The sequence below is a fragment of the Rhamphochromis longiceps genome, linkage group LG11 (genome assembly GCF_057381845.1).
Source record: "Rhamphochromis longiceps isolate RC_006_pf linkage group LG11, R_longiceps_female_GT1.1, whole genome shotgun sequence".
NCBI lineage: Eukaryota > Metazoa > Chordata > Actinopteri > Cichliformes > Cichlidae > Rhamphochromis > Rhamphochromis longiceps.
Genome location: NC_140567.1, coordinates 9,643,867 through 9,656,113, shown reverse-complemented (window position 1 = coordinate 9,656,113; position 12,247 = coordinate 9,643,867). Strand labels below are relative to the sequence as shown.

Here is a 12,247-nt window from a genome sequence, read left to right as displayed (position 1 = left end):
GGGCCTCTGGATGTCTGGAGTTTTGATCTCCTCCATACCTGCTTCATGCCCTGGAGGACGGGGCTGTGGCCCCCCCACACCCTCTAGCAGATCATTACATGAAGGAACCTTTTAAAAAAAACAAGCGCGTCCATGCTCACAGGTGTACACACGGGTGATCACACCCACAAACTACACCCTTTTTGGATCCTACCTCAAAGCACACTGTGTTCTGTTGATCTTATGTGCTGCACAATAATGTTTAATATTTAGTATTTACTGTCATATTCCCATATATCATTGTGATGTTGTTTATTCTATTACTCTTGTTCTCTTCTGCTTGTTTTCTTTTTTCTTTCTCAACAGGTGACCCAGGTGATCGATATATGCATTTTTTTTCTCTGCTTATTCTGTTGGTTTTTGTTTGTTGCCCTTCTCCCCCGTCCCTCTTCTCAGCTGTTTCTCTTTCCCTCTTTCTTTCTCCCCTTCTTTCCCCCAGTCAAGTCTGTCCCGTATTCAGCAAGTGAAAATAAAATAAACAATAAAAGGTGAATCAAATGGACCATTATGGCAAGGCTGGGATGGTCAATTTGGTAAAGTAAATCCGTTGGGCATCTTTCTTTGCCTTTAGACAATAATTCTGATGCAAAAGAGCCAAACGGGACAGGCAAAAAAAAAAAAAAAAAAAGAGAGAATGGGGAAGAAAAGCGATTTCAGTCACTTTGAACACGGCTTCTTGGATATGAAAATGAGTTCACTATGCACAAATTACCTCCACAGTCACCAGAAATCAATCCAACAGACTACCTTTGGGATGATTTGAGAGATTCCAAGATAACAACTCTGCAGCACGTGTCGGATGCTATCCCGGCAATATGGACCAATGTTGTTGCTGAGCAATGTTTCCAGAACCCTGTAATTAAAACAGGTCTAAAGGCAAAAGGAGGTTTAATCAGGTAGTAACACAAGGTGTAACTAACAAAATATCCTTTAATCTTACAGCTAAGACAGAGCACGAGTAATTGCTTCCACTGTCCTTCAGCTCTGACAGATTCAGAACGTACAGCTAAATGATAATATTATTTAAAAAAGCCTCCATATATTTTCATTTTAGTTTCTCATCCATGTAATAACAGAAGAGAAACTCACAACGTGAGGAAATAAAATGTCAAGCCATGTACTTTATTCTCTGACCTTTAAGAAGTTAAAGTATTCTGGCTCACATCAGAACTGCTGTTGCGTGCACGAAACAGGGGACTAATTCCACACAATACAATGTGAAAATGCAATGTATAGACACTGAAAAGTTAATCTATTTAAAATTATTCATTAAAACTAAACAATCTGTTGGGAGCTGGCAGGAGTCTGCCTGTCTTATGCAATCATTATGAAATCAAATATGCAACATCATCGTTGTATGTTTATGCAAAAACCCAACAACGAGTTCACTTTCATTTGCCTGTACTCTGTATTCCCTGCTATGAATGGGTTCAGGAAAGCAGCATAATGTTTCCCAAGGTTTCCATTGGGCTGATGAGTGATGCGGGTAATCACACTGCCTGTACACACTAATCATGAGTGATTCTCCCCGAGGAGCGAGGAGAATATAAACAAGAGCAACAGCAGCATTTTGTTCCTGCTGGTGACTCTGTGTCCAGACCCAATTCTGTCTCCTTTGCAGCATATTTCCACCAGTTATAACAACTGTCTACAGAGAAACATGCATCTCAACGTGCACACTCTTTGATTATAGGAAGCACCTGCACAGAACTAACACACTACAGTATTTTTAGTCCTATTCATTAACAGAGTAGATAGTCCTCCAACGTAAGCTCTGTGGCATACATTGTTCTCCCACCCAGAAATTAAATGGAGTGAGTTTTGTTTCTGAACTGCTGAGTAAGTCATTTAATGCTGGTGGGATGTGCTGTCCCACTTGAACTATTGTTTTGAGATTGATTGCTGTGATCATGGCCGCCAGAAGTGTGTAAGTATATAAGCTAGATATACACAGAGCCCTCAGCAGAGTTTGTGGGCTGAATTTAATGAAATGTTTGAAGGAAAATGTCTGTGTGACAGTAACTGTGACCTCTCCACCTACGCGCCTCCTTCCTATCAGCTTACGCTCACTTTTGAGGCACTTTTATATCAGCACATGACACTTTAGCACGGTACTCTGTTGAGAATGACAAAGCTGTAGTGCTTTCAAACTTGTTTATACGAGCCATTTAATCATAAAGGTTGGGCATGAAAATAAAGATTGTGCAGAATTACTCATTTTTAATATACAGCACAAAAATACCACAAGATAACTATCCCACAATGCAATTCTCTTCATTGACGTTAAAATGGTCATTACAGCCACCAAGAAAAGGAGGAGGCCTAGTTATGGTGCAGGTGCCACTGGCAGTGCAGAACCAAGCCAACGAGATGGTTGACCCTCCCTGAGCCTGGAACTGCCAGAGGTGTCTTCCTGTTAAAAGGGAGTTTTTCCTTCCCACTGTTGCCAAGTGGTTGCTCATAGGGGTTTGTCTGATTGTTGGTGTTTTCTCTGCATGATTGTGGGGTCTTTACCTTATAATAATAAGCACCTTGAGGCAACTGTTGTTGTGAATTGGTTCCATGTAAATTGAACTGAATTGGAATGCAGTAGTGTGAGTCTTAGCATATATCAGCATATATCTGTGACAGCATTTTGTGTTAATATTTCCCAGTTAGCATCTTTCTGCTTCTGCTCAATTATACTTTGGATGCAAATATTTTACTTTCTGTTTGTTTAAAACCTTAAGTTACTTTTCATATTTTAATATATTAGTCTAATAATCATTTTTCCACATTATTATAGATAAAGTTGCACCACATAATAAAGATTATTCAAATGATCTGTAACAGCAACATATATTTTAAAAATCCCAGAAAAGCACCTGCTTGATACTCTCAGCTTACATTTTCCAGGGTTTGAGAACTGAATGTTTTTTAGCCTTATGTTGCAGGAATTGGTTCAAGTTTCATGGGAAGGAATGAAAATAGTGAGGAAGCCTTAGTGTGACTCTTGTGTCAGAAGCCTAACTTTGGTCCCAGCAGTTTTTGTTTTTGCCACCTGCACCACTAAATTGAATTGTGCAGCTGTGTTAGACAGAGCATGTCAGTTTTAAAGAGTACAAAAAAGACAATGGGAAATCTCACAGAGATTTTAAAGGAAAAGAACAGCAAGTTAGAAAATGATGGAAAAGTAAAGGATCACTAAAAGTCAGAATCAACAGACATTTGACTGAACATCAGAAATGTTAACCTGGCTGCTCTCAAGGAACAGTCCTCCTCACTAGACTTCATAGCACTCAAACACTGAACAACTGGCAGATCAGTCCAGTACAAAACACAAGCTTGTGAAATCTAAAAATGCTCTTTTCTTAGGGAGACACAAATAGTCTATTTCAAAGACACTGCAAAGGTGTTACCTGCTATGGCTTACCAGAGATTATGGCTCTTCCATTAACTGGAGGTGATGGTTTGATCATTGCCTGTCTGTATGGCAGAGTTTCCATGGGCAAGATACTGAAAACCTAACATGTTCTCCAGCATGTCCATTAGTAGGACAAATGCTGTATGTATAGCACAAACACACTGTGTGAATGTTCCTAGTAAGTAAGCACTAAATAAATGCAGTCCATTTACCATTTAAATGCTGCCCGTTCACTGCTTTGTGCTGCGCTGATGGCCGTTCCTTAAAGGTCAGTCTGCAGAGTGCATCGATTATTGCAATTTTAATACAGCCACAGGAGAATCTGTATCTGTGCATGTTCAAAAAAAACCCCCACATGTTAGAGAAAGACTCAAATGCATGACACACTCAATTTCAGGAGCCATAAAGCATTACATGCTGCAGCCTGTTTGTAATGGTTTTTGATGTCCAGGTTAATGGAAAGGCAGCTACAGATAAATGAATGCTTTCATTAAAATTGGAAAAATATGTCTGCTTGGCACTCTTAGAAAAAGAGTAATGAAGGACCTATGATCTGCTGCCAGCTGTACATGTTAGGCTGTAAAGCTTCAGTAAATCTAATGTTAGTAAACAAATTAAATGTTCTAATAAGTAAAAACACAACAGTGATATCCAGGGACAAGAAAAGCTTCATCACATTTATATTACTAAAAAATGGCCCCCACTTATTAAATATTCACCCAGAGTAAATACACAGTTCTCAAATGGAGCCGCATATGTATTTGTAGGCTTGTGTCAGTGTGTTTGCTCATATAGCTGTGATCAGTACTGTGAGGGTCATAAGCCGGTAATTTGGGACATTAGGGTTTTACAACTTAGACTCTTTAAACATTTGCAACCCATCGCTAAACAGTTATTGACTGATCTGCCATAACTAGGATGGATGACAGGAACAGCAGGAAAACCACAGGTTTACAGAGCGTGTTTGGCGAGATCTATTTAGGCAAAATTACTAAATTAGGGTGCAAAGGTCACTGATAGGATTCATGAGTGAAATGATAAACTGGTTTAACCATTAAAAAACAGTTAACATAATTGAGTTGTTAATAAAGCTGGTGATCTGGTGTCGTTTTTAACATCGGCTGACTTCCTCGTTTTACCCTAATACATCATTAATGTGTAAAGTTCTTAAAGTGTTTCACTTGTCAGCGTGTTTTTTCTTTCAAAAATATCAAAATCAATAAAAAGTTATCAAAGTATCACTTAAGATCTGCAGACTTCCATGGGGTTTTCACAACGACCTCCCAAAGGCGGTTCCAAATCACATGACTTCATTTGTAATTCCCTAACATCCACGCACTTGCTGCTATGCAGTAATGCTATCAAAAGCAAGCTAAATGTTTCCCTGGTGCTGTCAGGTGGTAACGTGATGGTGACCGCCCGGTGAGAAGAGTCAGGCTGTAGAACATGTTATGGCATCTTGGTTATGACTGGCAATCGTCTGATGATGAAGCATTTTTAATTCACGCGTTCTGAAAAAAAGTCTCTTTAGGCAAGGTAAGAACTTGTCAGGGAAACGGTCTGCTTGTTCTTTGTGCGCCAGTGCGCAGAGACGCACGCGCCACTCACACGCGGGCGGGCGAGACGCAGAGGCACAGCTCTCACATCCTCCGAGCGCCCGATGACTTAATTTGTCGCACAGTTTTCGTGCGCTCGTACTTCTCGAATTATTGCGCTCTGTTCGCACCTGGATCCCCGCAATGGAGTTTTCCACTCTTCTCCCGGACTATTTCTACTCGGCCTCAGTAACTCCTTTCAATGTTACGCGCTCTGAGGATCTGCTTTCCATTCCTGGCAACGAGACCAACAAGGACAGAAGACTTGTCATCCACGTTTGCATCACGGCTCTCTACTCTCTCGTCTGCGTGGTGGGACTGGTGGGAAACGTGCTTGTAATGTACGGGGTGGTCAGGTAAGAAGGACACGCTATTCAGATAACCCAAAGGGAATGTGTTGAAAGGAAGACAAAATAATTTACTTGCTCGACACGTTTTAAAAGGTGAAAAGCGACACACTCATGCACATATGACAGAAACCCCAATATGGATAGGATAAATATGTTTTTATGTGATCAGGGTTTATTTTAAATGACCATAAAGTACTCTGTATGTTACGTATTAAAATATAGCAGAACAATTTCACATATTTCTATTCGAGGGAAATCCATTTTCACTCGTACTTTATTTGTGATGGTCCCCTTTGTAACTGCCCACAGTGCCAGTTGCGCCTGAGAGCCGCTCTCCATCACATCCACCCACCCACCCACACACACACACACACACACACACACACACACACACACACACACACACACACACACACACACACACACACACACACACACACACACCTCCCACATGTAAGAAGAGGATGGAGCGTAATCTACAGTTTAGCCCTGAAATTATTTAATTGCACCAATTATTCCTGTAAGCAAGCTCAACCTTAAAAAGCGATACTGTGTCGATATGATGTATTCTCGATTTTGGGGATTTTTTTTTTAATTTTTGAAAAAGAAATGAAGAAAACTTTAAATATATCACTCACACTCCCAGGCAAAGCAGTTACACACATGATGAGATCAGTGCTGTAATACATAGATGTCTTTATACCTGGGAATAAGATGTGTCTCCCACAATCCTTTCAGAGTCTGATATTTTACAGCAAAACACTTCAGAAACATAATTTAATCAAATGTGACCCACAGAGTGTCATGTTGTGGGCTGATGTGGAGCAATCCATATTAAAAGAGCCAGGCAAATGTTAAGCTGGCACTCAGAAAAAAAAACACACACACACAAAATAATTTTAATCTAAAATCAAGTAGGAGTTTGGAGGGCTTTGAGCTATAATCAATTCATTACATGGAAATGTGTTTTAATGGAGGCTCCAGAGAAGCTCACGAGCTGCTGTGCATTTAGTGTAGCGCTCTAATGACATTATGCACCTAAAAAAATCTTATTTATTTAGAGGAAATAGCAGATTATTGGTTTTATGGTTAAATGAATTAAATAAAACTTTGTAACTTTTAAAATTTTAATGGAAGTCGTGAGTCAGCCACACGAGACATCCTCTTTGTGTTATAGCAACAGCCAGACCTTGGGAAGAAATCCAGTCTCCTCCAGCTGACAATTGTTCCCATCCGCTGTGTGTCACAATCTGTTTAAAGTGTGCTCTGCACTTTTCTTCCCACCAAACAGGTACACGAAGATGAAGACAGCCACAAACATTTACATCTTCAACTTGGCTCTGGCTGACGCTCTCGCCACCAGCACCCTTCCTTTCCAGAGCGCCAAGTACCTGATGAGCACGTGGCCGTTTGGGGAGCTCCTGTGTAAAGTGGTGATAGCCATTGACTACTACAACATGTTCACCAGCATCTTCACGCTCACCATGATGAGCGTGGATCGCTACATCGCTGTGTGTCATCCGGTCAAGGCCCTGGACTTCCGCACGCCCGCCAAAGCCAAGCTTATCAACGTCGCCATCTGGATCCTCTCCTCTGCTATCGGAGTCCCCGTGATGATCATGGCTGTTACCAAGGTGACAGAAGAAGGTGAGGGAATTTTCATTGCTGCTGTTAAAAAAAAAAGAGGCGCTGGAAAATACTATTGCTCTGTGAAAACATACTGGCTGTTTAAAAGGAAAAATAAAACAGACTTTTGAGTTGTGTTATTAATTTCAGTTAGCCTCTCCTTCTTTTATTAAACTTGCAATTGTTTTACCTCCTCAGGAGTCACTTTGTGCTCTCTTGGATTTCCTGAACCGGAAAGGTACTGGGACACGGTGACAAAAATCTGTGTATTCATTTTTGCCTTCGTGGTGCCCGTCCTGGTCATCACCGTTTGCTATGGGCTGATGATCCTGCGTCTTAAGAGTGTCCGTCTGCTTTCTGGCTCCAAAGAGAAGGACAAGAACCTGCGGCGGATCACCCGGATGGTCCTGGTTGTCGTGGCGGTTTTCATAATCTGCTGGACTCCCATTCACATCTTCGTCATTGTCAAGACCGCTGTGAAAATTGACCGCAAGAATCTCCTGACCATGGCCTGCTGGCATATTTGCATAGCTCTGGGCTACACCAACAGCAGTCTGAACCCTGTGCTGTATGCCTTGATGGATGAGAACTTCAAAAGGTGCTTCAGGGATTTCTGCCTGCCCTATCGCTCCCGCCCGGAGCAGAGCAGCTTCTCCAGAGTCCGCAACAGCACGCGGGAGCCCGCGTCCGTTTGTGCCCCTGCGCCGACAGCGAAGCCGCCCGCCTGACTAGGTATGGATCAGCTGGGTGGGAGAGCAGTGCATGATGACCTCCAGACTGAAGTCACGCAGTTCTCCACCACAGGAGTCTGAATTTAAACATGCAGGCTTCTGAGCTGCTGTTTAAATGAATGATTGATTGTTTTTGAAACTTTTATGTGTCACAAGGTTTTGGGGTGGGGGGTTCTTTCAGGACAATCACAAACATCCCCGTGTGTCCCTGTGTATATAATATGTATTTAAAAATGCATATAAATTACTGCAGTGTGTAAAAAAATACACACCAATAATGCACCTATCTCAACAGTACATGCGCACTGGGAAGCCGACAAGCTGACTTTTAGCTTTAACTGTGTTTGTGGGATTTCACATATTAGGTAAACAATGGGAGTCATTGCACCATATGTGCTCAGTCCATAAATTAGCAGGATATCAAGAAGGACGTTGATCCTAAGCATACAGACATTGCCAGCAAGGTGTATTTTTATGGACAAGCGGTGGCGATTGTGTGATTGGCCGAGTCAGTCAGCTGACCACAATCAAAAAGATCATATGTTTTCCTTACTGAAAACCAGACTGACTGATGATGCCAGTCATTGCTGGCAGAGCAAACACTGCTGTCTCCTCACATGTGTGGAGCACAGACTTTCACTGATTTACAGACAAATATCAGACCCGGGGACTTTATTGATTGCCGCTTGTTATTCATCTAACACTAAAATTGTGGGATCGTTTCATAAAAGGGCTACCAATCTGTTAATCTTACACACAAAGGTTGATTTGATAAAGCTCTTTCAAAGCTGGTGACCGTTTTAGCCAATGTGCACTCTGCCACTTTAGCTGGCCATGTCATCAGAGTGAGGTAGAGGTTCCTTTTTGTTTGGCATTTTTGTTGGAAGTCTAAAAAGTGTCTCAACAACTGTTCAGAATGTGCACTAGTTTTCTAACATCTTATTTTTTCATTTACAAATGTTTATTCTTGCAATTTAACAATTAGAAATTGCATGTTTATTCTCTTTCGTTAGCTCTGTTAGCTAGTAAAACCTCCACTATCTTATTGCTGTTGAGCTGAGTGATAATTCTCCGTGGGCTGGTCACTAAAAGCAGATTCTTTCATGTCAACACGTTTAAAAACTCACTAATATCATGAATGTAAGGTTGAGGCTTTATTTGCTTTCTGTCGGTGATATTTGAACTAGCAGATGTTTCACATAAGGAAAGATGCCGGTTAAAGAGATATCAAAAAACATGAAAATACTGCCTTCGTGAATAAGCAGCGATGACTGTTTGGCTGACTCTATGTTTCCGCTCCTGTAGTAGTTAGGCAATAACCAAAAAGCTGTTCAGCTGGCAGATGGGTGACAAGCTGAAGGGGACAATGGAAATGCAGTGGAAATGCTGTTTCAAGTCAGCGATAGAGCACTAAATAGCCTCAAATTGACCTGGAGGAAAATCTGAATTAGATCAAATGCATTAGTGGGCAGGAAGAATCTTCTTAAACATATTAAACCTAATGGACAATTTTCCAGTGATGATTGCTGGACATTTACACAAGAGAGAGAATTCAAATTGATGCCTCTCGTTTTGATAGTGCAGCAATGTAGTGTTGCTTTGGCAGTATTGTGTATATACACGAGTACGAACTGTGTCAGATCTGTACATAATATCACGGTGTAATGATATTTTTCAGTATTTTGATTGTGATTTATTTTATTTCAGTGTGCTGTTTAGCTGTCGTACCATCGAGTCAAATCTGATATAACTATATACACATAGTTAAAATGTGAGGAGAAGTATTCCAGATCTTGAAAGGAAATAGGTCTCTGTCTCCTGTCTGGACAATCTCTAACTGGGTTTTTTTATAGGCACAGTAAAAATGTCCTGCAGTGTGGATGATAGTATTTTCAGCTGAATGAAAGTAAGTAATGCCTTTTTCAACTTGTGTTTCTGTGTTTTTGCAGACAGATGTTTGACTGTCTGTGCTTGATCTTTAAAATCTGTTTATATTCTGCAGTATCTAAAGTACTTTAATGTGCATATGTAATAACTGCTTTTGTTTTTGAAAAACAAAAAAAAGCCCCACTGTCATACAGACTAGTATAAGTTGTATCTTGGACTTTTATTTTGAAATATTGTTGATTATCATCACTGTTTCAATAAAACATCCACCTGTATGTGATCATTATTACAGATCCTGTTAAAAATTACTGACACTGTGGAAGTTTCACATGTGATCTCTTGGTTGGATTGAGTGTAATGAGCAGGCAATGCAGATGGGACATAGTGTCATCTGGTTGCCTGAGCGTAGGGCGTTGGGGTAGGCACAACACATTTAAAGTCCATCTTTAAATTAAGCACAATTTGAAATAAGTGTGGAGTAATCCTGTGATCTTTGTATGAATGGAAGGCTGAGGCTGGTAATCCCCTATACAGCACTGTGCAAAAGTCTCGAGACACCACTCACTTCTTTATATTTTGCTAGGAAAATGGGAAATTTATTGGGAAAATTGTATGGGATATGTATTGAAACACACGTGAACATTTGCGGTTATTTGTTCTGTTCTGTGAAAATTAATAGCCAGCTCTTGTTCCCACTGATGCAAATTACGATTTCATGCAGTGAAGTCATAACAACAACTGGTTAAAACTGGTTTGTTGTCTGGATTTTGATATTTATCTACCTTTTTATATTTATTTAGGTTAACAGTCTAATCATATTCTGATTATTAAAAATAATCTGCTTTTCTTGTCACATAATAAAAAGGCATACAATTCTGTATTCGCACAAGTTATACACTTCAAATGTAAATGAAGCTGTAATAGACTGATTACAAATCATTTAGCTGCACCTGATTATATAATGACTGTCGCTTTTGTATGTCTGTATATCTCCTCCTAGACAAGTGGACCAATTTTGATGAAACTTTGCTCAAAGACTACTAACTTCTGCATTTTATAGAAATTCCACAATCAAATTTATTTGTACATTTGACAGCTCAATCCTGCACCAAATGAAACTGAACGCCAGCATTCACTCATGCTCTGGAATATCAGATAAGAACAGTGTGTCAGTTCAAACACATTTCTGAAAGACTTTGTTCATGTGGGATATTTATTTGATAGCTATATCAACAAGCCTTTCCACAGCCTACCTTTCAGCTGGTTTGAATGCTGTCCTTTTGCAGGGGCAGCATATGAAGCGTGGTTTGTTCACAGTGGTAACACCTGGTGTGCAGTGGGAAATGGACTGGTTCTTATATAGTTTTTATTCTGCACTATACTGACGCATTCACCAACTTATACAAGCACTTTTATATAGTTTATATGGTTTTAGTTTCATGTACTTTTAAAAACTAAACATTTCACTTACAGGCTACCACGGCTAACGCTGCAATGCATTCTGGGTAGCTAGTTCAAATGGGTTGCACTCAGAATCCTGAATTGAAGAATTCAGAAGAAACTTCTACCATCAGTTTTGCTCAACTTCAAAGCCACAGCACTGATGACAGATCCACAATGTGTGAATTCATGTCCAGTGCTCTTACATTCAGTCAGCTGGCTACAGCGGCCGTCTACACCTTCAAATTACATTCTGGTTTCTACAAGTCCTGCTTACAAACCAGAGTTTATGTTCCTAACTTGTATTTCTTTTCAGAGACCTTTGCATTCTTAAGCTCTTAACCGCTGCTCCATCTCAAAGCAGCCTTTCCATTACGTCCCATGACGTAATGCGTCATTCGGTTATGTCGCAGAGACTTTCATTTCAATGGAAATGCTAGATGCTTGGTCAGCACACCAAGAAATATTTCTGGAAGAGAAAAGAGGTAATGAAACACACATGGGTACTGAAGACACCAGTTCAGTATTCAGTATCTACAGGCACTTTGATCAAACACAGTAAAACAATCACAGACAAATGCATAGAAGATTTACCCAAACACCACCTACAGCCACACACAGAATCCAAAGTGGAAGACACACTGGCATTTTTAAGCCTGCTCGAGTGGATGCTGTGTTTGGATTCTGTAAAAAGAATCACACCTGTTGAAGGTCTGGGACATCGTTTTATTACGATGAAACATCTTCCCAAGGACCCTGCAGTAGATTGCTACGTGGAGTCATCCCACATGAGCATGAAAGTGTGCCCACTCCTCAGTCCAGAAAATGAAATCGAAAACTTTGTTACCTCTTGTGAAATCATAAAAAACAGAAAACAAAGCAGTCTAGACTGTCATCCACTTCTGACAACCGTGCGATTGCAGCTGAAATCCAAAGAAACCGACAAAATAGAGCAGCTGCACGCAACAGGATCAGCCCGCATTTAGAAGGCTTGCATAGCATGCAGAAGATGACATGTCTTGGGGTAAAAAGGTCAAACCAGTCTATGCAGATAAATCAGATCAGCAGAGGCTGGGTGTCAAACCTGGGATAACCCCCCCAAAAATCTGGTAGAATCCAATGATTCTAGCATGGAAAGTACAAGTACCTGTACAAGTACAGACAGGGGAGAAGGAA

The 12,247-nt window shown here is 40.5% G+C and overlaps 1 protein-coding gene across 1 annotated transcript; it reads left to right on the top strand.

The window, feature by feature from the left end:
* Nucleotides 1-4,872: 4,872 nt before the first annotated feature.
* Nucleotides 4,873-7,939, top strand: oprd1b (opioid receptor, delta 1b). Its single transcript, XM_085421698.1, has 3 exons — nucleotides 4,873-5,393; nucleotides 6,679-7,034; nucleotides 7,212-7,939. Exons 1-3 carry the CDS (start codon nucleotides 5,182-5,184, stop codon nucleotides 7,739-7,741), a joined length of 1,098 nt encoding a protein of 365 aa, XP_085277824.1. The 5' UTR covers nucleotides 4,873-5,181; the 3' UTR covers nucleotides 7,742-7,939.
* The last annotated feature ends 4,308 nt before the right edge of the window (nucleotides 7,940-12,247 follow it).